The sequence below is a fragment of the Pseudorca crassidens genome, chromosome 5 (assembly GCF_039906515.1).
Source record: "Pseudorca crassidens isolate mPseCra1 chromosome 5, mPseCra1.hap1, whole genome shotgun sequence".
NCBI classification, from domain to species: domain Eukaryota; kingdom Metazoa; phylum Chordata; class Mammalia; order Artiodactyla; family Delphinidae; genus Pseudorca; species Pseudorca crassidens.
Genome location: NC_090300.1, coordinates 66,173,958 through 66,200,108, shown reverse-complemented (window position 1 = coordinate 66,200,108; position 26,151 = coordinate 66,173,958). Strand labels below are relative to the sequence as shown.

The 26,151-nt window shown below is 37.5% G+C and overlaps 1 protein-coding gene and 1 pseudogene across 11 annotated transcripts in view; both read right to left on the bottom strand.

Annotated features, from left to right (window-relative positions):
* The window catches only part of YEATS2 (YEATS domain containing 2), a 109,526-nt gene that overhangs the window by 66,032 nt on the left and 17,343 nt on the right, over positions 1 to 26,151 (bottom strand). For 9 of the 11 annotated variants that reach the window (XM_067738207.1, XM_067738208.1, XM_067738206.1 and 6 more), the window contains exons 2-7: positions 24,156 to 24,229; positions 16,903 to 17,020; positions 12,842 to 12,939; positions 12,230 to 12,322; positions 8,258 to 8,503; positions 6,575 to 6,690 (exon numbers count right to left, since the gene is read on the bottom strand). In XM_067738207.1, coding sequence (XP_067594308.1) covers positions 6,575 to 6,690; positions 8,258 to 8,503; positions 12,230 to 12,322; positions 12,842 to 12,939; positions 16,903 to 17,002 — 653 coding nt within the window. In that variant the 5' untranslated portion in view covers positions 17,003 to 17,020; positions 24,156 to 24,229. The remainder of the gene's footprint in view (positions 1 to 6,574; positions 6,691 to 8,257; positions 8,504 to 12,229; positions 12,323 to 12,841; positions 12,940 to 16,902; positions 17,021 to 24,155; positions 24,230 to 26,151) is intronic. The other 2 variants (XM_067738209.1, XM_067738210.1) reach the window with 1 other exon arrangement.
* Positions 17,052 to 23,836, bottom strand: LOC137224965 (large ribosomal subunit protein eL29 pseudogene; annotated as a pseudogene).

The window sequence follows — 26,151 nt, the reverse complement described above, 5'->3', positions numbered from 1 at the left end:
AAAACAGACACATAGATTAACGGAACAGAACAGAGAGCCCAGAAACAAACCCACACTTATTGGTCCATTAACCTACAACAAAGGAGGCAAGAATATACAATGGGTAAAAAATAGCATCTTCAATAAATGGTGTTGGGAAAACCAGACAGTAACATGCAAAAGAATCAAACTGGACTACTTTCTCAAACCATATACAAAAATAAACTCAAAATGGATTAAAGACTTAAATGTAAGACCTGAAACCATAAAAATCCTAGAAGAAAACATAGGCAGTATGCTCTTTGACATTAGTCTTAGCAATATCTTTTTGAATATGTCTTCTCAGGCAAGAGCAACAAAAGCCAAAATAAACAAATGGGACCACATTAAACTAAAAAGCTTTTACACATTGATGGGAACTATGAACAAAACAAATAAGCAGCCTAATAAATGGGAAAAGATATTTGCAAATGACATATCTGTGATAAGGGGTTAATATCCAAAATATACCAAGAACTCACAGAACTCAACATCAAAAAAACAAACAACCCGATTAAAAAATGGGCAGAGAGGCCTTCCCTGGTGGCACAGTGGTTGAGAGTCCGCCTGCCAATGCAGAGGATACAGGTTCGTGCCCTGGTCCAGGAAGATCCCACATGCCGCAGAGCGGCTAGGCCCATGAGCCATGGCCGCTGAGCCTGTGTGTCTGGAGCCTGTGCTCTGCAACGGGAGAGGCCACAGCAGTGAAAGGCCCGCGTACAGCAAAAAAAAAAAAAAAAAAAAAAAATGGGCAGAGGACCTGAATAGACATTTTTCCAAAGAAGACATAGAGATGGTCAACAGACACATGAAATGATGCTCAACATCACTAATCATCAGGGAAATTCAAATCAAAACCACAATAAGATATCACCTCACAACTGTCAGAATGGCTATCATGATCCAGCAGTTCCACTTCTGGAAATTCCAACCATATTCAAAACACTAATTCAAAAAGATAAATATACCCTTATGTTCACTGCAGCATTATTTACAATAGCCAAGATATGAAAGCAACCTAAGCATACATCAACAGATGAATGGAATCAAGATGCGGTATATATATATACAATAGAATATTATTCAGCCATAAAAAAGAATGAAATCTCGCCATTTGTGAGAATATGGATGGACCTAGAGGGTATTTTGCTAAGTGAAATAAGTCAGAGAAAAACAAACACTATGGGCTTCCCTGGTGGCGCAGTGGTTGAGAATCTGCCTGCCAATGCAGCAGACACGGGTTTGAGCCCTGGTCTGGGAAGATCCCACATGCCGCGGAGCAACTAGGCCTGTGAGCCACAACCACTGAGCCTGCGCATCTGGAGCTTGTGCTCCGCAACAAGAGAGGCCGCGACAGTGAGAGGCCCGCACACCGCGATGAAGAGTGGCCCCCTCTCGCCGTAACTAGAGAAAGCCCATGCACAGAAAGGAAGACCCAACACAGCCAAAAATAAGTAAATAAATAAATAAAATTAAAAAAAAACCCACTATGATTTCACTTTTATGTGGAATCTAAACAAAACTAACATAACAAAACAGAAACAGATTGATAGATACAGAGAATAAACTGCTGTTTGCCAGAGGGGAGGGGGTTGGTGGATGAAGGAAATAGATGAGGGAGATAAAGAGACATAAACTTCCAGTTATAAAATAAATAAGTCATGTAATATACAGATAATGTACAGCTATGGTGACAGATGGTAACTAGACTTATCGTGGTGATCATTTTGCAATGTATAAAAATATCAAATCACTATGTTGCATACCTAAAACTAATATAATGTTGTTAGGTCAATTATACTTCAGTTTAAAAAAATGTTTTAAAAGGGATGGATAAAGATATGACCACATACACACACCATACACACTACACACACACACACACACACACACACACACACACACACACGGGAATATTCAGTTCTGAGATAAAAGGTAAATCCTGCCATTTGTGACAAAATGGATGGAATTTGAAGGCATTATGCTAAGTGACATAAGTCAGACAAAGACAAATACTGCTTGGTATCACTTTGATGTGGAATCTAAAAAAAAGTCGAACTCATAGAAGCAGAGTAGAAAAATGGTTGCCAGGGGATAAGGGTGGGAGAAACTTTTCAATTTAAAAAACCCCTGAAATTCATTCAATATTTAACAGCTATATCAGCTAACCAAAGTGAATCTTTGCAGTTAACCCTTTTCTTTTAAACTTTTTTTTTGGCCTAAGGGGCATTCCCTTAAAGTTTGTTTTGTTTTCTGATTATCACCATGCAATTAAAAAAAATCAATCTTGCTTTTCCTGCTAAGTGGGTACATTAGGTAGAAATAAACTAGCATACTTTATTCCTGGGTTAGGAAACCTCTAGCCTTTGGGTTGATTTCATTCAGGTTTCAAAGTGCTAGAACTTTGAACTCTTCTGTTTCCTACCCATTGCTGCCAAGAAGGATGCAACTGGTCTCTTGCCTTTTAAAAGCCAAAACAAGCCATTCCCTGAAGTCCTGACCATGGTAAAACCAGAATCCTTAGCCCTCCCTTTTGAAGCTCTGTCTTTATTTCACAAGGCCCCCTTATTACATTTTGTTGTAAAATATGGTCATGGACTTCTATACTTTCATCTATGTCTATGGTTATCCTTAGCAACTCAGTGGGCCAAGTTGCCTAACCTAGTTTTTCTTTAGGAGTATTCATGTCCCACCTTGACCCTTTGGTTTTTCACAAATAAAAGCCAGCCTGTGAATTTCCTGAACGCTACTGGGATTTTAATCAGAATATTTACATATCAACTTAGGGGGAAGTGGTATCTTTTACAATATTGAGCCTTCCTATCCTGAACATGGTATAGTGATCTATTTATTTATTTATTGATCACACCCTGTGGCATGTGGGACCCTAGTTCCCTGACCAGGAATTGAACCTGTGCCCCCTGCATTGAGAACATGGAGTCTTAACCACTGGACCACTAGAGAAGTTCCTAATTACTTAGTTCTTTCATGTGTTTTAATAAAATTTTATTCATTTTCATGAAAGGCTAGCATATCTTTTGTTTGATTTATTATGTTGTATTTTTTATTGCTATAGTAAATGCATCTTTTCTCCTGTTGTGGAGCACAGGCTCCGGACGTGCAGGATCAGCGGCCATGGCTTACGGGCCCAGCCACTCCGCAGCATGTGGGATCTTCCCGGACCGGGGCATGAACCCGTGTCCCCTGCATCAGCAGGCGGACTCTCAACCACTGCGCCACCAGGGAAACCCATAAATGCATCTTTTTAGAACTGTTTTCTGAGTCTGTCATACAGAAACACAATCAACTTCTGTGTATTGATACTGTAATTCAACAGTCTTGCCAAGCTCTCTTAGTAACTCTAAAACTATCAAAAATTGTTTTAGATTTTTCTGTGTAGACAATTATATCATCTATTAATAATGACACTTTGTTTCTTCTTTTCTAATCCTCATATTTACTAATGTATTATGACTCTATCAGTATCTCCAAGTGCAGTGGTGAACAGGAGTAGTAATACTGAGCATCTCTTGTTTTGTTCTGAACGTAAAGGGGAAGGTGTTTAATTGTTTACCATTGAGTATATTTGCTGAAGGTGTTTTGAGATATTCTTTATCTGATTAACTGAATTCCAAGTCTGCCATGAGGATTCACCACAAATAGACCTGAATTTTGTCAAATGTTTCTGCATCTTTTGAGGTGGTCATGTTTTATGTCCTTTATCATATTTATTAATTTCTAATGTTAATCCAAACTTGCATTTCCTGGTCATGAAGTACTATCATTTCTATAGTTACTGACTTCAGTTTGCTAACGATTTTGTTCAGCCCTTTCACCTCTATATTTATGAGTGTCAATGTCCTATAATTTTCCTTTTCTTATGAACTCCCTGTTTGGCTCTGTTAACAAACTTATGCTATCTTCATAATGTAAACTGACAAATGTTCTCTTTTTCCCCATAAGATTTTCTACACAATTGGAATTAGCTGTTCACTCAGGCTTTAAAGCAATCTAAGCCTCATGGTTTAATTTGGTTTTATGAAGAAAACGTTTTAAAAATCAATAATTAAACTTAGTAGTTCTAAAACTATTCAAGGTTTTTCCTTTTTTGAGTCATTTTAAGTTGTGTTTTTCTAGGAATTCTCTATTTCATCTAAATTTTCAAATGCATTAGCATAAAGATGTTATTTCATCTCAGTATAACTATTTCTTTTCATTAGATAATTAAATCCATATGCATTTTTTATGATTGTTGATACATTTAGATTTACTGCTACTAAATTATTTTATACTATTTGTCTTTTTCTTTTTTTCTTCTTTTCCACATCCCTTCTCCTGCTCCTGCTTGCCTTCCTTTGGAATCAGGGGGGTTTTCCCCTTTTCTTCATTCAATTCTCCTCACACCTTACTACATTTTTCTTTTTGGCTACGTTGGGTCTTCATTGCTGCATGCGGGCTTTCTCTAGCTGCAGCAAGCAGGAGCTACTCTTCGTTGCGGTGCGCAGGCTTCTCATCGTGGTGGCTTCTCCTGTTGCGGAGCACGCACTCTAGGCGCGCGGGGTTCAGTAGTTGTGGCTTGTGGGCAGCTCACGGACTCTAGAGCACAGGCTCTGTAGTTGTGGCGCACAGTATGTGGGATCTTCCCGGACCAGGGCTCGAACCCCTGTCCCCTGATTTGGCAGGCAGATTCTATTTTTTTTTTTTTTTTCAGTACACGGGCCTCTCACTGTTGTGGCCTCTCCCATTGCGGAGCACAGGCTCTGGACACGCAGGCTCAGTGGCCATGGCTCACGGGCCCAGCCGCTCTATGGCATATTGGATCCTCCCGGACCGGGGCATGAACCCATGTCCCCTGCATCAGCAGGCAGATTCTTAACCACTGCACCACCAGGAAAGTCCAACCCCTTACTACCTTTAAAGTTTAAATCTCTAAGTCTGTTCTTTTCACTGTTATCTTAGATATGCTAACGAGCATTCTTAACAAAGTCCAAAGTAAATCGATATTTTTATCCTCTTCCAGAACAAGGACTTTATAATTCTCATGCCAATCATTCCTCTCTACTTAAAATCCATGGTTAACCAGTATTTTAAGTTCCAGCTGGTCTTAAACCCCAAAACCTACAAATCAGACATAATTGTTTGAAAATGTCAGTAACTGTTTCTCCCCAATCTTCTGGTGGCCTGGTGAGTCTTCATGAATTTCTAGTTTTGGCCTTTTCTGGGCTGACCTGTCTTGTACTATAGTTGAGACCTCAACACTTCATATTAGTCCCCTTAGCTGAATGCATGCTAATTCTAAAATAATCCATGAGGGGCTTCCCTGGTGGTGCAGTGGTTGAGAGTCCGCCTGCCGATGCAGGGGACACGGGTTCGTGCCCCAGTCCGGGAAGATCCCACATGCCACGGAGCGGCTGGGCCCATGAGCCATGGCTGCTGAGCCTGTGCGTTCGGAGCCTGTGCTCCGCAACGGGAGAGGCCACAACAGTGAGAGGCCCATGTACCGCAAAACAAATAAAAATAAAAATAAAATAAAATAATCCATGAAACAGAAACCTAATTGCCTTAGTCATATTTCATGCTTCTGTTTAAATACTACGACACAGACCATTGAGAATCTTTGTTTTTATTATCCTGAGATTTTTAATGTACTTCTTATTTGTTATCAGTGGTCCATCAACTGGGACTTGGAAGACTCCCTCGAGATCTGATTCCCCCTCCCCAGATATTTACTGTAATTCTGAATCCTTTATTTTCAGTAATTGAATCTAATTACAATTTTCATAAATATACTGATTCATTCATCAGTCAAATATTTACTGAACACCAACTACTGCAAGATACAAAAACAAACAAGATATACTGCCTACCCAAAAAAGATTCAGCCTGATTTGAAAAAATATATGAAAATAGGAAATAACTATATAATATGATAAAAATGACAAGAGAGCATAGAGGAAATAAATATGCCTAGTGAGGAGAAGGGCAAATAAGGGTTTGTGAGGAAATAACATTCTTATGCTGTTTGAAGATTTATGATGTCTTTATCCATTCCCAGATACTCGGCAAAAATGATGATGTTACCACAAGACAGCATGAAATCATACTGTTAAAGAGACAGCCCTTTAGCTTGAAGGAATTCTGTCTTCAAGACCTGTGCTACAACCTTTTGTTATATATTTAAAACATTTCAATTTGGGCAACCAAATAAACATTTTTAGGAATAGGTAAGACCCCTAAGGATAGAACTAGGTCAGAAGAAGTCAAAAGTTCCTCCAAAGTTATCCACAGTTACATGCTTAATAAAACACACCATTTGCATAAAAGTTCACATCTACAAAATTTTTACCAAGCACAATTTTATCCTACATCAAAGATTAGCAGACACACTGGAGCAGTCTCAAGTCTCTGGACTTTCATTCACTTTTAAAACAACTAAGAGTTTGGGAAAAAGAATCCTTGAGGCCTATACTTATTGTAATACTATGATAATAAGAGTATGCCAGAGTATTACCAAAAATGGATGACTGAAAATGAGACAATTCAACTGAATACTCACTTGGACACATTGCCCACTACTATTGTTTTCTTTACAAAAAGTCGTGAGGTCTCATCTCCTGTAAGATCAGTATTCCGCTGCTCTGTTTTATGGGAGCCAGTAATACCAGAAGTGTCCTAGAAAAAAATCATAATCAAGTTTCATTTCCAATTTAGACAATTTTCAATAGGCAGAAACCACAAAATCATAAAAGGTATGGATGGACTAACTCAATTTTTTTTTAATTACAAAATTCTCTGGCTTTGTGGCTGCTCTCAGAGCATGAAAGAATAATTTTACTATAATTTTTGCATTAGTTTATAGAAAAAGTTTGTACACTGTAATTCCACATATGTGTGTGTGTTTTTAATAGTCATAAACAGCTGCTTTGTATATGCAAATAGGATGTGGAAGGATACACAAGAAACTACTACAACAGTTACCTCTGGGATATGGAAATGGGGGAAGGGGTCAATGGAATTTACTTTCTTTTCAATCTTCTGTACTATTACAAATTTTTCAATAAGACGTAACATAAACATAATGATTAATTTAAAGTTTGACTATGGAGATAGACAGCCAGTGTTTAAGCCTTGGCCCTTACATTTACTAGATGTGTCAGCTTGGGTAATTACTTAACTTTTCTGTCTCTATTTCCTCATCTATAATATAAGGATGATAATAGTATCTATCTCAGATGATGGTTCTGTACAGTTTTTAGAAAAATGCTTGGTACACAGTAAACACTAAATATCTGTTACATAAACATGAGCATGCATATTACATAAAAGATAGTAGGTTTCTAAATCCTATGACTAGTGTGAACAAATTCATTTTAATTAAAAAAAGAAAAACATATGCAGTATTTCCCCAGAAAGTACACGAGAAGGAGACAACTAAATCCAAACACTAAGAGTTCTGATTTTGGGTGATGGCATTATGAATGACTTTTCTACTCTCTCTTATTTTTCTGTAGTTTAATTTTCAAAAATGAACATATATGAATTTATAATCAGAAACATTTTTAATTTTATCAAAATAATCAAATCCTTGATGTCTGAGTATGTGGAAAGCAGCCTGGGAATTTCCTCTATCACAGAACATCTGGCCGAGAAAAACCACTGGTCTCATCCAGTAAGGATTCTATAGCCAAGTATTACACCAAGAAGATCAGAGCAGCTTGAGATGGGAATTCAGATTACAAACTGACAGGATCAAAGAGCGATAAACAGTTTTCAATTCTACTTATTGTTTTTCAAATTTCCTCCAGTTATTAAAGCATCTTAGAACATAAAATTTCAAAGAGGAAACTGAAGAAGAGCCACCGCTCTTGAGAGAATAAACGTGATAGAGTGGACACAGTACTGCCAACTCCTCTAAGTTTCTTTCATAGCTACATGAATGGCATCTAGGAGTTGGGTGGTACACAGGAGCCTTGAACTGTAAAATCAAAAAGACACAGGTTTGATTCTCAGTTCTGATACTGTGGACAAATATAAAAAGACAAAAGTTTAATTCTCAGTTCTGATACCTGTGAACAAATATAACTTAAACCTCATAGAGACTCAGTTTCTCCATCTCTAAAAGGGCTATAATTAACTTATATCCTATGGTTCCTATGAAGGTTAAATGAAATAATATGTGCATTCTTAATAAATACTGGTTCCCTTCTCTTTTGGCTCCCTCCCATCCATCCAACTATACCCTTCCAGTATTTCGGCTTGGTCTCTGCTCTGTGTTGCTTGAGAGTCTTTCCTCTATGTCCACATTGCTGTTAGTGTCTTTGTCAGATAAGAAGTCATTGTGTTGAGATAAAGAATCACTTTCTGAATGATTGGCTGATGGTGTTTCTGATCTCTGATTGGCAGGAGATGATGACCTAGATGGTGATTCCAAAAATTTCTTGACAGCAGGATGATTAAAAATCATTGTATCACATGTCTTTGATCCCTGCAAAAATGAGAGTAAGCAAAACAAACTTTTAATCATATCCACCAAAAGTAGGCAAAAGTCTGATCTTCCCAAAAACCCTTATCTATTTCCAGTCTTGCTTAAAATCCTTCAAGATCACCCCACTCCCATAAAATGAAGTCCAAACTCCTTAATGTGGCCCAAATCAACAAAACAAAAACTAGAGAATGATAAATAATTATGCAAAGGTCCTAACACTAAAAGCTAAAGATGCAAGTCCTCAGAAGGTAAATGAAAAGTAAAGATAAATATATAGGGACTTCCCTGGTGCCACAGTGGTTAAGAATCTGCCTGCCAATGCAGGGGACATGGGTTCGAGCCCTGGTCCAGGAAGATCCCACATGCCACGGAGCAACTCAGCCCATGTGCCACAACTACTGAGCCTGCGCTCTAGAGCCCGTGAGCCACAACTACTGAGCCCATGTGCCACAACTACTGAAGCCCACATGCCTAGAGCCCATGCTCCGCAACAAGAGAAGCCACTGAGATAAGAAGCCCACGCACCACAACGAAGAGTAGCCTCCACTCGCTGCAACTAGAGAAAGCCCATGGGAGCAACGAAGACCCAACACAGCCAAAAATAAATAAATATAAAAATTAAAAAAAAATATATATATATATAGTAACACATGGAAAGTCAGATTTGACTTAAAAAAAATAAAAAAATAAACCTCACATTGCTTGATACAAATACATCAACTGCTCTAAATAAAACATTCCTGTAAGAAATATAAAGATTTTTAAAAATGTGTATGTAAAATAGCTCCCACGTAGGAATAAAATGTAGCATAGAATGGTTTAAAATGAGTAATAATGATATATAGTTTGCCCTCAGTCCAGTACTGAAGCCTGCCTAGGGTATTCTTCTGTGTTTTGTTACTTGCATATAAAATAGTGTGTTGTTATAATGTAGTTACTTCCTAGGAAGCCCAGCTTTAGAAATTGCTTAATTGAAATTAAAAATAATTGTTTTAGCAAGTAAAAGGGAGCCAGAGACTAGTGTTTCAGAGTCAAAGCAACAGAGCTGTTGTATTTCAATAATAAAGGTTTATTTTAGAGCTATAAATGTATTTTGTTAGAGCAAACTAAAAATAATTAATTGGCAGATCCTAGAAGATAAAAATATACCTAAATATCCTTAAATAAATCCCAATCAGAATATACAAGATAAAAATCAGTACATTTCTAGACTATCAAATAGCACAGTTCAGTACTGCTAATGGTTTAAAAAAAAAAGGCATCAAAACATTAAATGAATAACCAGCTCTTCAGAGTAGCTACAGTCCTATGTCAGGCAGCTGCTAGCTCACAATGTCCATCTTGTTGAGTCTAATATCAAGCCATATGACAGATGACTTTAGAATCTGCCCTGGGTTAACACTGTCTCCCAAAAAGTCATGTCCACCTAGACCTATGAATGTGGCTACTTGAAAATACAGTCTTTTCAGATGTAATCAAGTTAAGATGATGTCATACTGGATTTGGGTAGGCCTTACTTCAATGACTAGTATTCTTAAAAGAGGTAAAGTTGCATACAGAAAGAAACAGAGAAGACACACAAAGGGAAAAGTCCATGTGAAGTTAAAGGCAGAAACTGGAGCGATACAGCTACAAGCCAAGGAATGCCAAGTACTGCTAGCAACCACCAGAAGCTAGGAGAAGACAAGGAAGAATTCTTCCCTAGAGTCTTCAGAGGGAGCATGGCCTAGCCACCAACATACTTGGTTCTGGACTGCTAGCCTCTAGAATCATGAAATAATAAATTCCTGTTTTGTTTTGTTTTGTTTTGTTTTTAAAATCTGGTTCCTTTATTTATTTTTAAAATTTATTTGGTTATGCAGGGTCTTAGTTGCAGCAGGTGGGCTCCTTAGTTGAGGCTCTCCAGCTCCTTAGTTGCAGAACACGGGCTCCTTAGTTGTGGCACATGGGCTCCTTAATTGTGGCTCATGGGCTCCTTAGTTGTGGCATGCGCAAACTCTTAGTTGCATCATGCATGTGGGATATAGTTCCCTGACCAGGGATCAAACCTAGGCCCCCTGCATTGGGAGCGCAGAGTCTTATCCACTGCGCCACCAAGAAGTCCCAAATTCCTGTTGTTTTAAGCCACCAAGCTTGTGGTAATTTGTTATGGTAGCTCGAGCAAAGTAATTCAGACTCTAAAATGTAATATGGAAACTCCTGCAGTAGAAGAAACAACTATCTACCATCTAAGATTAAACTCAAATAATGCTTCAGATTTCTCTAAGATAACATCAGGAGTGTCACCAATACCTAATACCTTAAAGCTCCACAGGATAACACAAAAGCCTATACATGGCAGGTACCTCTTATCTGTAAAAACCACAGGGAATGACGCAAAGCAGCATGCTACTATGCTCCCTGCAGCCCTTCCACTATTCTCATCGAGCCAGTACTGTCCAAGAGGAGAATTATCTAATTCTAACTGGAAGAAACGTAAGAAAAAACAAAACTTATGCAGAAATTATCAAAACGTCAAACAAGAAGAAATACTTCTGTATCAGTTCAATCCTATCCCCATCCTTTATAACTGGAGCAATCTAGTGGTAATCACATTAACCATGACTAAACTTAGTATCACTAACAGTAGCACAACCTGATACTATGTCTCCTAATGTGATACAATATGAAGTATACAGCATTACCTATGAAGTACTATCTCCAAAAAGACTCAACCTTAATCTAATCAAATCTTTAGACTTGACTCTTATTTTACAGAAAAATAGAAGGAATGAAGGAACAACCCAAGGGGAAAAAAGTCCAAAATGTGGGACATTCTACAACATAAATGGCCTGGTCTCTTCAAATAAGTCAATATCACAGGGGAAAAAAAGGTGGGAGAACTGTTCTAGATAAAATGAGACAAGAGAAACAAAACAGCCAAATGTAACCCATGAACCCTGATTGGATCCTGTCCAAAAAAAAAACAAAAAAAACCCCCAACTTTAAAGATATTTTGGGGACAACTGGGAAAATCTGAATATGGACTAGTTATCAAATAATATTAGGAACTCATTCTCTTAGGTATCGTGACTACACAGAAGATGAACATTAAGTATTTAGGGATGAAGCGTCACGATGCTTGGAACTTAACTTTTTAATGTTTTAGACAAAAATAAGATAGATAAAGCAAACATGGAAAATGTTAAAACTGTTGAAGCAAAGTGATACATAAACAAGTGCTTATTTCACCTTCTCTATATATTTGAAAATTTTCACAAAAAGTAGGGGGAAATATCAGGGCTTCTTTAATAGAATAAATCTACTGAAACTAACAATTGCCATTCATTAGCAGTAAAAGGTCAGAGAAAAATCAATCGATCTATAATTTATTCCAAAGCCATCCATAATCAAATGAAGAGCAATAAGGCAAGTTAGAACAGGGTCACACTCATCTTTGTATCTGCAAAGCCTAGCAACAGTGATAACAATTAGTTACAGAACAATTAAGCAAAAAGAAAAAAATGTTACTTAACGATTAATGACAATGTAGAGAGGTATAATTAAAGGATATGGTTGAACACAATGATAAATTTATGTATATTCCCAGGAAGGCAGGCTAGGCTTCTTGAATTCGAAAGGTCAATATAAGAAATGTTTTGAAGGCAGGGATTTCACATCAAGACTAATTTCTCTTCACACAACAATATGGGTGGCCAGAAATGACTGCATATGAGGAAAACTTACCTCAGAAACTTTCAGAAGTCCTGCAGAAGCATAGTAGTTTGCGACAATGCAGGCACGAAGTTTATCCATCATCCTTCTTGCCTCAATTAGTCGCTAAAATAAATATTACTTAATTACTTAAAAAAATGGAAATGACAGAAGAGATATACAATTTATAAGAAATGTAAATGAACCCAAAGGTTCAACTTGTCTAATAATCAAAGAAATACAAATAGAAATGACCATTTTCCACCTATCAGATTGGCAAAATATTTTAAAAAATGACAAAATACAATGTTTGCAAGAGTATATAGACATATAAATATGTATTTGTATGTATATATGCGTATTCATTGAGAAATGTCCACAAAGATATTGAGCACAAAAGCAAAGAGGAATTATCTTTTGGGATGGAATTTCAAGTGATTTTTTTCTTTATCTTTTTCTGCAATGTCATTTAAAGAAAAAAAAAGGCGCAGGTCTTTTTTTCCAAAAACGAGAAAGCTACTTTTAAAAGAACAGCAAAGGGGGAAAATATACCATAATTCCATCTCAACAGATTTTTAAAAATTCATCATATATAGTTTTTTTCAATAGTTCTGTTCCTTTATTTTTAATTTAACATCATTATACCTGGTCAATGACCTCAATTTCATGTTCCTTATTCTTCATTTCAAGTGCAAATTGTTCCTTGATAATAGTCTCAATCTTCTGCACAGCAGCATCTCGAGCTGCACAAAGAACATACAATAATCCAACGTCTAATTAATCAGTTGCCGCCTTGATTCAAGTCAGCAAGCAACAAAAGAAACCCAGGAACAGTAACTCTGAAGTGGAGAAACCTAATGGTCATCACCTTAATCAATAATGAAAAGTTAACATCACCAAATATTCAAGCAAACTGACCTCGCATGTCTTCTGATATGATGTACTGATAAGACTCCACCACTCTGTGGCATTCCTGCTAAAAATGCTGAATCTAATCACAGCGAACATCAGACAAACCTAAATTGAAGGACACTGTACAAAATAACTGGCCTATACATTCAAATACCAAAATCAAGAAAGACAAAGAAAAGTTAAGGACATTAAAAGAGACTAAAGAGATATAACAACTAAATGCATTGTGTGATCCTGGAGAGGGGGAATAGTTATAAAATACTGGGACAACTGGTAAAACTTGAATATGGACAGCAGATTAGATAATGTAATGTAACATGTTAAAATTTCCTGCTTCTGATAATTGTACTGTGGTTACATAAGAAATTTGTCCTTAGGAAATACACATGTGTTTACAAGTGTCTAATGTATCTTCTGATGATTCTGAAAAAATGATGTGCATATATACCTGCATGCATACATGCATTTGTGTAGTATGTGTGTGTATGGATTGGGGATGGGGGAAAAGAATGATAAACCAAATGAGGCAAAATGTAAACAATCGGTGAATTAATCTGGACAAAAGACAAACAAATTCTCCTTGCAATTTTTCTGTTTGAAATCACATCAAAATAAAATTACCAAAAAAGAAAAAGAAATCCATGAAGATTCCGAGAGAAATACGTGGTGACTTCTGAAAAACCATAACCCCAAGGAAAAAGAAAGTAAAGAATTAGCTAGAGGAAGAGGTAGTCTGTGACACAAGAGCAGTTCATAAGAAGGCAGGAAGTTAGGATCTAGCATGCAATTCAGCAGTTTCTGATTACAACTACCTGAAGGAACCAGCAAAGAAAGAATTCAAAAGGACAGAAAATGTCTCTGAAGGCAATTCAATTCAGATGACTACTCAAAGTAATATGCAATTCAAAGAGTTAAAAACATCAGATATGAAATGTAGTTTGATTACAAGAGAATAAAAAAAGAAGAGAAGAAAAAAAAAAAAAAGAAGAGTCGAATGACTGCTTGAAAAACCTGGGATTTTGCATAATGATCCTGTGTTTGTAATATGAAAAAATCACCACCCATGCTTTGGGGTGTAAAAAAAATTGCAGACAAAATTTGGACCTTTAATCACCCATGTCATTTTCTCCCCGTAAAATATGCCACTAGACTGCCAATTTAAAACTAGTGCTGACATATGGTCACCTTATTTTTGATAATGGAGGCAAGAATATACAATGGAGAAAAAACAGCCTCTTCAATAAATGGGGCTGGGAAAACTGGACAGCTACACGTAAAAGAATAAAATTAGAACACTCCCTAACACCATACACAAAAATAAACTCAAAATGGATTAAAGACCTAAATGTGAGGCCAGACACTATAAAACTCTTAGAGGAAAACATAGGCAGAACACTCTATGACATAAATCGCAGCAACATCCTTTTTGACCCACCTCCTAGAGAAATGGAAATAAAAACAAAAATAAACAAATGGGACCTCATGAAACTTCAAAGCTTTTGCACAGCAAAGGAAAACATAAACAAGACAAAAAGACAACCCTCAGAATGGGAGAAAATATTTGCAAATGAAGCAATTTACAAAGGGTTAATCTCCAAAGTTTACAAGCAGCTCATGCAGCTCAATATCAAAAAAACAAACAACCCAGTCCAAGAATGGGCAGAAGACCTAAACAGACATTTCTCCAAAGAAGATATACAGGTTGCCAACAAACACATGAAACGATGCTCAACGTCACTAATCATTAGAGAAATGCAAATCAAAACCACAATGAGGTATCACCTCACACCACCAGAATGGCCATCATCAAAAAATCTACAAACAATAAATGCTGGAGAGGGTGTGGAGAAAAGGGAACCCTCTTACACTGTTGGTGGGAATGTAATTAATACAGCCACTATGGAGAACAGTATAGTGGTTCCTTAAAAACCTAAAAAGAGAACTACCATATGACCCAGCAATACCAATACTGGATATATACTCTGAGAAAACCATAATTCAAAAAGAGACATGTACCACAATGTTCACTGCAGCTCTACATACAACAGTCAGGACATGGAAGCAACCTAAGTGTCCATCGACAGATGAATGGATAAAGAAGATGTGACACATATATACAATGGAATATTACTCAGCCATAGAAAGAAACAAAACTGAGTTATTTGCAGTGAGGTGGAAAGACAAATAAATTTACATTTTAAAAAAAAGGGAAGCATCCTACCAAACCTACTTTGAGAAAAATTCTGAAGAATAAAAATAAAATCTTTATTAGGAATTAGGTTGAGAATGGACACCAAGAACAGCAAATTGGCACTTAGTAACAAAAAACTGTCCCTGCTTAGGCTACGTATTTGTGAACTTACATTAGATTTAAATTGAAATTATGATGCTTCCTAAAACAGTAAGTTTTCCCTTTTCTTATTTTTATTACAAAAAAGATATGCCATGTGATGCATTTGAATAATGAATTTAAGTTTCATGATACTTTCATATTTATCTGGCTTGTTATTGAAAGCAAATGACGTATCCTTGTAAATAAAATTACAACTGAATGGAGAGAAAAGTTGCAGTGAAATGTTTATATTGTTTGGAACTGGATTTAATCACTTCCGGTACACAGAGACTTTTGTGGGGTACATATGACTTGACTGCACTGACACAGACAGGAATTTCCTTCACCACTTAACCTTGGAGGCCTGATCTCTGTGGAGCTGCAGCACCTTATCTATGACTTTGAGACCTTCTTCATCTAGCTGTAATAACTTACATAGATTTATTTTTTAAATAAACAGTAATGAATTTTAGCAGTATTTTGATTTAGAAACTCAAATATAGCCACTTTTTTTGAGACAGCTTAAAACATTCTGGGTAACTACAGATGATCTGGTCTTCAACTAATTAAATGATCTTGGGCAAGTAATTTAATGCCTCTGAGCCTTAACTAAGCCACCACCAGCTAAGTGCAGAGATCGGTGTTTCCCAAATTTCCATCATTCATATACCACCTTCAAGTTACCTACCACATTTGAGAACCATGTGAAACATCTAATTAACGCCATTAAATAGTATTTTTAAAAAGTGTTAGCCCTTGGGGGGAGGGATAAATAAGGAGCTTGGGATGAAGATACACACACTTGGGATGAAGATACACACACTACTATACATAAGATAGATAACCAACAAGGACATATATGTATAGCACAGGGAACTCTACTCGACATTCTGTGATAACCTATATGAGAAAAGAAACTAAAAAAGAATGAATATATGTATGTGTATAACTGAATCACTTTGCTGTACACCTGAAACTAAAACAACATTGTAAATCAACTATACTCCAATAGAATTAAAATTAAAAAAAAAAAAAGTTAGCCTTATCCTAAGCAGTAGCCATGAAACTGCAAGTCTGATAAGACCATTCTTTTCTATAGACATTAACATTAACGATTAAAATAAAAAACCTTAATTCATGTACCACCTATAATCATCTCACATGATACCACATTGTAGTACACACATTGCTAAGACTTTATGATTACACCTAACACACAATGATAGCTAAAACTTAGAGCCTGTCTCATTACTGACGCTTTCACAGTCTACCTGATTATGTTCCAGCCTTTTATGCCACACATGGTATATTACTATTAAACAGAGCACTTAGCTAATCCCTCTCACAAACCTCTTCAAAATATACACAATAGTGGACATGCATTTCATTTTAGTTCCTATAAATCTTATAGGGAGGCATATGTCAACAAAGAAATAATTTCCTAAGGCAAGTGAATTTCTACCTGAATTCTCAATTGCTTTATGCCGCTTATTTGGAAGGGCCACAGATACATCTTCATAATCAGGGTCAGTTTCTTTGACTGTTCGCTTGATTCCAGACATGATGACATTCGTTCTTCACTGTGAAGCAATAATACATTAATTAATAACACTGCTTGATATCAATACATAGATGTGTACACACATACAAAAGGAATATTACATAATACTGATATTTATAAGTCTGTGTAAATACACATACACATCCCCTTTAAAGCTAAAAACATAACTAACTTCAAAAGTTCACTGAAAAAAAAATCATCATCTGTTACAAAGCATGCGTTTCCCTTTCAAAAGAAAATCCTTTAACAAGGCAGCACATTGTTCAGACCTTCCAAAAGGAGCCAGGCTTTCACAGAAGGGACCTCATATAGAAAGAAAAGAAACCAGATTTTCATGAAAACATGGTAAGCCCACAATATCCTGGAAACCACAATGCATCAAATATATTACAGAATATAGCTCAGTAAATAATTTATTATAGAAATCCTCAGTAAATAATTTATTATACAAATCCTCTCTCTGGTACTTACATAGTACATGCTATATAACAAGTACTTAATAAATATTATTGTTACTGATCATTTATTATTATTCATAATAAACAGAAACTGTATAGACTTATATTAAACTAACAAGCTTGCAATATGGTAAACACGTCCTAGGTATACAAGTCTTTAAATAAAACTGTCCCATAAATCTTTAGATCTGCATTGTCCCAATACATTAGCCACTAGCCATATGTGGCTCCTTAAAGTTAATTAAAATTAAATAATATTTAAAATTCAGTTCCTTTTCCTACATTTCAGAACACTAGCCATATTTCAAGTGCTCAATAGCCATCAGGGCCAGTAGCTACTAAATTGGACAACAGAGATACAGACCATTTTATCACTGCAGAAAGTTCCACTGGACACCGCTCCTCTTCCAAACTGTGTTTCACTGAGCACTTATTATTTCATGAGTCAGTTTAGGAAATGCTGTACAGATCAGCACTATCCAGGAGAAACATAATGTGAGCCACAAACGGAAATAAACATTTTCTAGTGCCCACATTTAAAAAAGGAAAAAGAAATGGGTGAAATTAATTTTAATAATATATTTTATTTAACCAATGTACCCAAAATACTATCATTCCAATGATATAATCAATATAAACGTATTAACAATAAGATATTCTACATTCTTACCTTTGTACTAAGTCTTTTACACCTAGAGTACACCTTAATTTGGACTAGCCACATTACAAAGGTTCAATAACAACCTGTGGCTGGTGGGTCCCTTACTGGGCAGCGAGGGTCTACTGACAGGTAAGAAAACAGGTCCAGGGAGGTTAGATGAGTTGCCCCTTAGAAGACTGATCTATGACAGAAAAGACAAGAAGAGCTCCCTAATTTCCAAACCTCTCCTCTACCACTGATGGAGGTTATTTACCTAACCAAAGGCAAAAATACACAAGATGTATTTATTGAGGTAATAAACAGTTTTAAAATAAAATTAATGAAAATAAAATATAACCCAAAAATAATTATTTTTTTATTCACTCAAAGTTAAGACAGAAATAACAATTTAAAAGCCTCTCAGCTCTTAGTCCAGTTCTTTCACCAATCTCTGAGGTAGACTCACTTGATTCAGCTGGGAGAGACTCATCATGTAATGATATGTATGTAAATCCTGGATCTAGAACATTTTTCCTATAATTGTTATTTTGTATAATGGCCCTAAACTTTAAAATGTCCTACCTGCCCACCCCCCCCCAAGCATTTATAAACATCCTAAATCAAGTCATTTAATGTTTGTTCACAATCATTACCTACCTGCTCTAATTTAGAATATAAATGAATATTTTTGGAGAAGTCCTGAATCCAACTATTATTTTCTGTTTTTAAAGCTTATAAAAAGTGAGAGTAGGGTATTGTTCTTTTAGCCTTCTCCATTTGGTCGGCAACTAGTTATAGACAACCTGAAAAGATCTTGGGCAATTACATAAATAATACTTTCTTAAAAATCAATAAACCTCACTCCTTTTTCCCTAATGCAGACAGAAAAAGAACAACAACAAAACCTCCTACTATCAAGATAAACCTGGTATCAGAAGTAGATACATCATAGCAGATCTCCAATCTGTTTTGCACCATACCATTTCCTCAATGACTACCTGTCTTCTACAGTTTACCAAGAGTCTTACTGGATTATCTGTAAAAATGAGTGAGTCCAGCATCATCTTCACTCATCCATTCAGCGGACTTCATAATCTCCATATTCTCCTCCCACACCCCCTCTCTCCCCACGTACTCTCAGGAGTAATGGTGGCTCCTCCCCCAAAACGTTGGGGATTCTTGAAGAAAACAGTATTTTGTTTTACCCTCACTTAAGGGATAAAGCAAAATTCTCTTTTGACTTCTGCTCTAAAACTGAGAGAATAGAAGGGAAAAAAGAGAAGATTTTGGAGGTGCAAGGGGGTGGGGTGGGTAAGGAAGAAACCACCAATGAATTAACTTATGCTGCCAAGGTAATTCACATTTTCATGCAGCGCCTGTAATAAAGCCTTTCCTGTCATCTTTGGGCACAGGTTTGAGCTCCCCCCGATAAACACGTTGAGGAAGATTTAGGTCTGTACTGAGCGTTTTTAGTAATTGAGGTCTGCTTCTGTTCTACCAAGAACAATACTAAAGAACATACATGCCACATTCAAGTATATGCTACCTAAGGCTAGGCACATCTGCCAAGGCATGCTCTCACCATGATGTAATAAGTAAGTATGTGGAATGTGTAACAAATGATCCATGTAATAGTAAGTTTTGGATTCTTCTTGTCTTTGAGATTTATGAAAAGGAAATACGAACAGTTGTTAGATATTGTCAGGTTCAACTTTGAAACAAAATGTCCTACTAATCCTCTTAAGGGTTTGAATCAAATGAAATTGAAAAGAATACTGATGTGGTAAACTGTTAAAAAAGAAAATCAGTTACTGTTCATAATTTGTCTGTGAGAAAGGATTTTCTCCATACCATGGGACCAAATCCAAATACAGAAATGTATGTAATGCTGATTCCTCTAATTTAAAATTTTTCTCTCATTGAAATAACTTCTTTATAAAAAGTAAACACTGGCAATTTGAACTTTAAAAAGACACATTCTCCTCCCCCCATGTACTGCAATACAATGTAAGAAAGCAAAACCACCCTGTATCACACCCATTCAAATAACATAAACAAGTCTAAGTTTCTGAGAAAGGTTAAATACCAAAAACAAAACAAAACTTTTTAATGCTCTATACTTTGAAAAGAAAAATAATTTTTAAAGGAAAATTGTACAATTTAAACCAAAAATTATGTAATATAGAGTCACTAGAAATTATTAGTAAAAGGTCTTAGTTCTCATGTTAGAGAAGACCTAAAATCTCTAGAATCTAGTCCTGGAACCCTGTCTTGCAAACACCACATCATACAAGATATGGTCAACTCTTGGGTAAAGGAATAAAATCTGATAAATAATGTTCCTGGAAACTTTACTAAGTGAGGTACCTTCTCAATATATAAAATTCTGTGATCCTCATGGCATTTGAATCTCACCAGAACCACTGTATTTCGTGCTTTCACTCAAGATGACTTTTCCTATCTGATTTAAGAAGGGGGATGGGGAGCAACAGTACAATCATTTTCCATCTGCTTCCATACAGACAGATGCTCCTAACATGTTAATAATGATTTTATAATTCTTTAGCCCTGTCCTTTCTGTAATTTTCATTTCAAACAAAGTATTTTCCCCTCTGTAAATAAGACAACTAGTGCTCCTTTATTAAACATGTGAAAGAGAGAATGCATTCTCCTCTATTAGCCAGATAGACATTTCAAAAATGTCTACAAAAAACAAAACAGGAGAATGGGTAAACAAATTGTAGTATAACCAATGAACTCCCGATCCAACCAACAACAGGAATAAATCTTCATTATGGTAAGTAAAAGAAGCCAGACACATAATAGGAGCACATACTGAATGATCCTATTTACATGAAGTTCAAGAACACACAAATTAATCTATGATGAAAGAAAACAGAATAGTAGTTGGGGTGCTGGTAGTGGAGACGGACTGAGAAGAGGAATAAAGACTCTTTCTGGGGTGAACTATTTTATATCTTTTTTCCCCCTATTTATTTGTACAAATAGCACAGGAGGACACCAGTCCCATGCAGACAGCAGCCCAGGGGTCACACCAGTCCTTCTGTCCTCACATTGGTAGATAAAGGCCTCTACTCTGGAGCCTTTGTGGGGGCCTAGGCAGCTTTGGGAGCCTGAGCTGGACTAGAGTTGGAGCTGCAGCTGTACCTGCAACTGCGGCCTTGGCCTTTGGCCAGCAGAGCCTTAAAGCTTTAGACCCTTAGCGATACGGGCACGAGCCTGTTTCCCAAACTCGGGGTGAGCGATGTAGGCAAGCTGACTGAGGTTGTGGCTGCTGCCCTTTGGGATCTTGGGCTTGAACTCCTTGGGCTTTACGAGGGCCTTGATAGCCTCAGCATGTGCACTCATGACCTTGGTGTTGTTGGCGTGCATCTTCTTTAGGCCCTTCTTGTGCTTCTTGGCAAAACACATATTTCTCAGGAGCTTGGGGTCCACCCCCTTAAGAGATTCATATCATTGTGATTGGGGTTTCTTGATGCCATTTCTGTGCCATTTTCGGGACTGGTTGTGCATGGTGTGGTTCTCGGACTTGGCCATGTCTGCACTGGGGCCCACCAAATTTTTTTTTTTTTTTTTTGGCTGTGTTGGGTCTTCGTTGCTGTGCGCGGGCTTTCTCTAGTTGCGGTGAGCGGGGGCTACTCTTTGTTGCAGTGTGCGGGCTTCTCATTGTCGTGGCTTCTCTTGTTGCAGAGCACGGGCTCTAGGCGTGCAGGCTTCAGTAGTTGTGGCATGCAGGCTCAGTAGTTGTGGCTTGAGGGCTCTAGAGCTCAGGCTCAGCAGTTGTGGCACAGGGGCTTAGTTGCTCCACGGCATGTGGGATCTTCCCGGGCCAGGGCCTGAACCCATGTCCCCTGCACTGGCAGGCTGATTCTTAACCACTGAGCCACCAGGGAAGCCCCGAAATATTTATCTTAAAGGTGTGGGTTACACGGGTTCATGCAATCGTTAAAAACTCATTCCAACTGTACACTTAAAATCTGTGTATTTCACTGTATGTAAACTGTAGCTCAGCTCAGAAAAGGACTATACAAACATATCTGAACATGCCCTCTCCTGCTTGAAATCTTCCAGTGGTTTCCCATAACTCTTAGAATAAAATCATACTCCCTAACATGACCTACAAAATGTTACATGAATTGGGCCCTGCCTGCTTCTCCATCCTTAATCATTAAGATCCAGACACACTGATTTTCTTTCTTTTTTTTTAAATGTTTTTTATTTTTGTTCTTTTTAAAATTTATTTATTTCATTTATTTATTTTTGGCTGCATTGGGTCTTTGTTGCTGTGTGTGGGCTTTCTCTAGCTGCTGTGAGCGGGGGCTACTCTTCGTTGCGGTGCACGGGCTTCTCATTACAGTGGCTTCTCCTGTTGCAGAGCACGGGCTCTAGGCGTGCTGGCTTCAGTAGCTGTGGCACGTGGGCTCAGTAGTTGTGGCTCGCGGGCTCTAGAGTACAGGCTCAGTAACTATGGCGCACGCGCCTCGATGCTCTGCAGCATAGGGGATCTTCCCAGACCAGGGCTCGAAACCGTGTCCCCTGCTTTGGCAGGCAGATTCTTAACTACTGCACCACCAAGTAAGCCTTGGTTTTCCTTCTATTCCTCAAAAACACCTCAATCATTCCCTAGGGTTTTTGGACTTATGGTTCCTTCTGCCTGGAATGCTCTTCCCCCAGGTTAGCTTTACCAGATGCTAGCTCAAATGCCTGCCTTATCAGAGAAGGCCTTCCCTGATCATACTACCGAACACAGCTCTCCCCATATTCCCTCTCCAAAGTTCCTGGAAGGTCTCAATAAATTATTTACTGAATAAATAAGTGAAGGGATAACTAAAATACATGCCAAAATATAAATACCCACAGGGAACAAACTACTAGCTTTCATCATTCTTCCTATAATACTTACAAATCTATTTGTTGATACTGCTATACCTTCAAAGGTATTACAGCTAAATGTTTAAGATAAAGGGATATGCAAAGAAATTACACACAGACACATGCAAACAAAAAGCACACATGGCAAGATTACTGGCAGAGAGAATAATTTAAGGCAAAAACCATTTAATACAAAAAAGATTGTTACTATTAAAAGACATAATCATAAAGATATGTCATAAACTATAAATCAAACAGCATCATGTCAAGACATACAAAACACAAAACCAGAACTACAAGAATTTAAGAAAATCATAAGAGAAGAATTTGAACATATGTCTCTCAGAAATTTAAAAGATCAAGAAGACAACAGATGAAAATACAGATGATATAGATAATACAATTTACAAGCCAGATTTAATATATACATACAACTCTGAATCCAAAAAAAAATATTTTAAATAGCTAGAAAAATTCATTAAATTAAATTATGTAAGTTATATGAAGAAAGTCTCAATTACTGCAAAATTAGGAAATGTTACAGCTTTATTCTCTGATTTTGATAAAATTAAATATGAAATTATCAACAAAAACTCACTATGATATGAAAGAAGGAAATTTCAATAAGACTATTTAAAAATTATCAGCAGGGCTTCCCTGGTGGTACAGTGGTTGAGAGTCCGCCTGCCTATGCAGGTGACACGGGTTCGTGCCCCGGTCCAGGAAGATCCCACATGCCACAGAGCGGCTAGGCCCGTGAGCCATGGCCGCTGAGCCTGCACGTCCAGAGCCTGTGCTCCGCAACGGGAGAGGCCACAACAGTGAGAGGCCCGCGTACCGCAAAAAAAAAAAAATCAGCAAAAAGGAAACAATACATCTAAACCTATGGAGATGTGGTCAAAAGGCATCCTCAGAGGAAAACGAGAGACCAGTTTTCATTTGTGAATATAAGCAGATACAAATCCAGTCCAGCAGGGTATTAAAAGAACTGTGCATCGTGACTAGAAGGTTTTATTACCAGCAATAAATAAAGCATTGGGGAGCTCCAGAAGCAAGGTGATTTGAACTGCATAGGTCTAACATTGGACCTTTAGAAATACATAAATGCAACTGACTTTCAGTAATCCAAATACATATGATCCATTTCATGAATTATACCTTACCTTGCAAACTAAAAATAGCAGCAGCTTTTACTCCAACACCATGCAGGCTTCTCAAAGACTGCCCAATGTGCATGCTGAGAAAGAATAACCATTTTAATATCGTACTGACAAAAATCATTAGGCATGAAGAAGTCCTTTCAAAAAAATCAAAATATATATTTCAGTGTCAATTTAAATTTTTCCTCTATTTGAAGATTACCCATAGAGCTGTCATCTCCCATTGATACTGATAACTGAAAATCTTCTTCCCAAAATTATGCTTATTTTTCACAATACAAGCGATCTGAAGTAGCCTATTTATAGGAAAGACTCAGATCAAGGGAAATCTAAAAGGGAGAAGAGAAGATTTTGTTCTGATTTTCATTTAAGTTGGTAGCAACAAAAACTCTATCCTAAATGAAACTGAGTTATTTGTAGTGAGGTGGATGGACCTAGACTCTGTCATGCAGAGTGAAGTAAGTCAGAAAGAGAAAAACAAATACCGTATGCTAACACATATATAAGGAATCTAATAAAAAAAAAAAAGTGGTCCTGAAGAACCTAGGGGCAAGCAGGAATAAAGACACAGACGTAGAGAATGGACTTGAAGACATGGGGAGGGGAAAGGGTAAGCTGGGACTAAGTGAGAGAGTGGCATGAACATATATACACTACCAAATGTAAAATAGAAAGCTAGTGGGAAGCAGCCGCATAGCACAGCACAGGGAGATCAGCTCGGTGCTTTGTGACCGCCTAGAGGGGTGGGATGGGGGGGTGGGAGGGAGGGAGACGCAGGAGGGAAGAGATATGGGGATATATGTGTAGCTGATTCACTTTGTTATGAAGCAGAAACTAACACACCATTGTAAAGCAATTATACTCCAATAAAGATGTTAAAAAAAAAAAAAAAACTCCATCCTAGTTATTCTAAGCCAGGTCTTATACACAAAACCCAGTCTACCATAGTCCCCCCATTATCTGTGGGGGATACGTTCCAAGACCCCAGTGGATGCCTGAAACAAAGAACAGTAATGAACCCTGTCTTCTGTTCAACTCTTTCACCACAAATTTAATGCCTTTTCCATCTTAACTAGGTACTCTTCACACCCTGTAGCCATAAATTTTGCAATATGAGGTGTGAAAAAAAAAAACTAGCACGAATTTGTTTTTCCTTCTTGACAATTTCACAGATGGAATATTCGTTTGTAAGGCAGATCTTAGCAACCTCAGCATACAACTTTTTTCTTTCCTTATTAACTTTCACCTTTTCACCTAAAGGAAGCACTTTACGGCTTCTCTTTGGCATATCTGAATTGCCAGCATAACCACTCTTTCACTGTGGTGCCATTATTAAGTAAAATAAGGATGACTTGAACATGAGCACTGATACCTCAACAGTTGATATGATACCAAGATGGCTACTTAGTGACTAAAGGGCAGAATACACAGGACAAAGGGATGATTCACATCCCAGGTGGGACAGAACTGGGATGGCACGAGATTTCATCATGTTAACTCAGAATGGTGAGAAATTTAAAACTTCTGTCTGGATAAACAACAAGGTCCTACTGTATAGCACAGCGAACTATATTCAATATCCTGTGATAAACCATAACAGAAAAGAATATGAAAAAGAAGAATGTATACATACGTATAACTGAATCAATTTGCTGTACAGCAGAAATTAACACAACTTGCAAATCAACTAAACTTCAATAAAATAAATTTTAAAAAAGAGATCAGGAGAGGTGGAGTCAAGATGGCGTACTAGGAGGACGCAGAATGCCTGCCTCCTCACAACTAGGGCACCTACCAGGCACCAGTGGGGGACCACAGACACCGAAGGGGACAGGAAGAACCCCCAGCAACCAGGTAGGACATGCGGCATGGGAGGGAGTGAAGGGGGAGGAGAAATGGAGGCAGGAGGGGACTGGCTCCCCAGAGGGGAGGCTAGGGGAGGGGAAGGGATCCCATGCCAGAAGGGGGAAATTGGGGAAGTACTGGGAGGGCAGAGGAT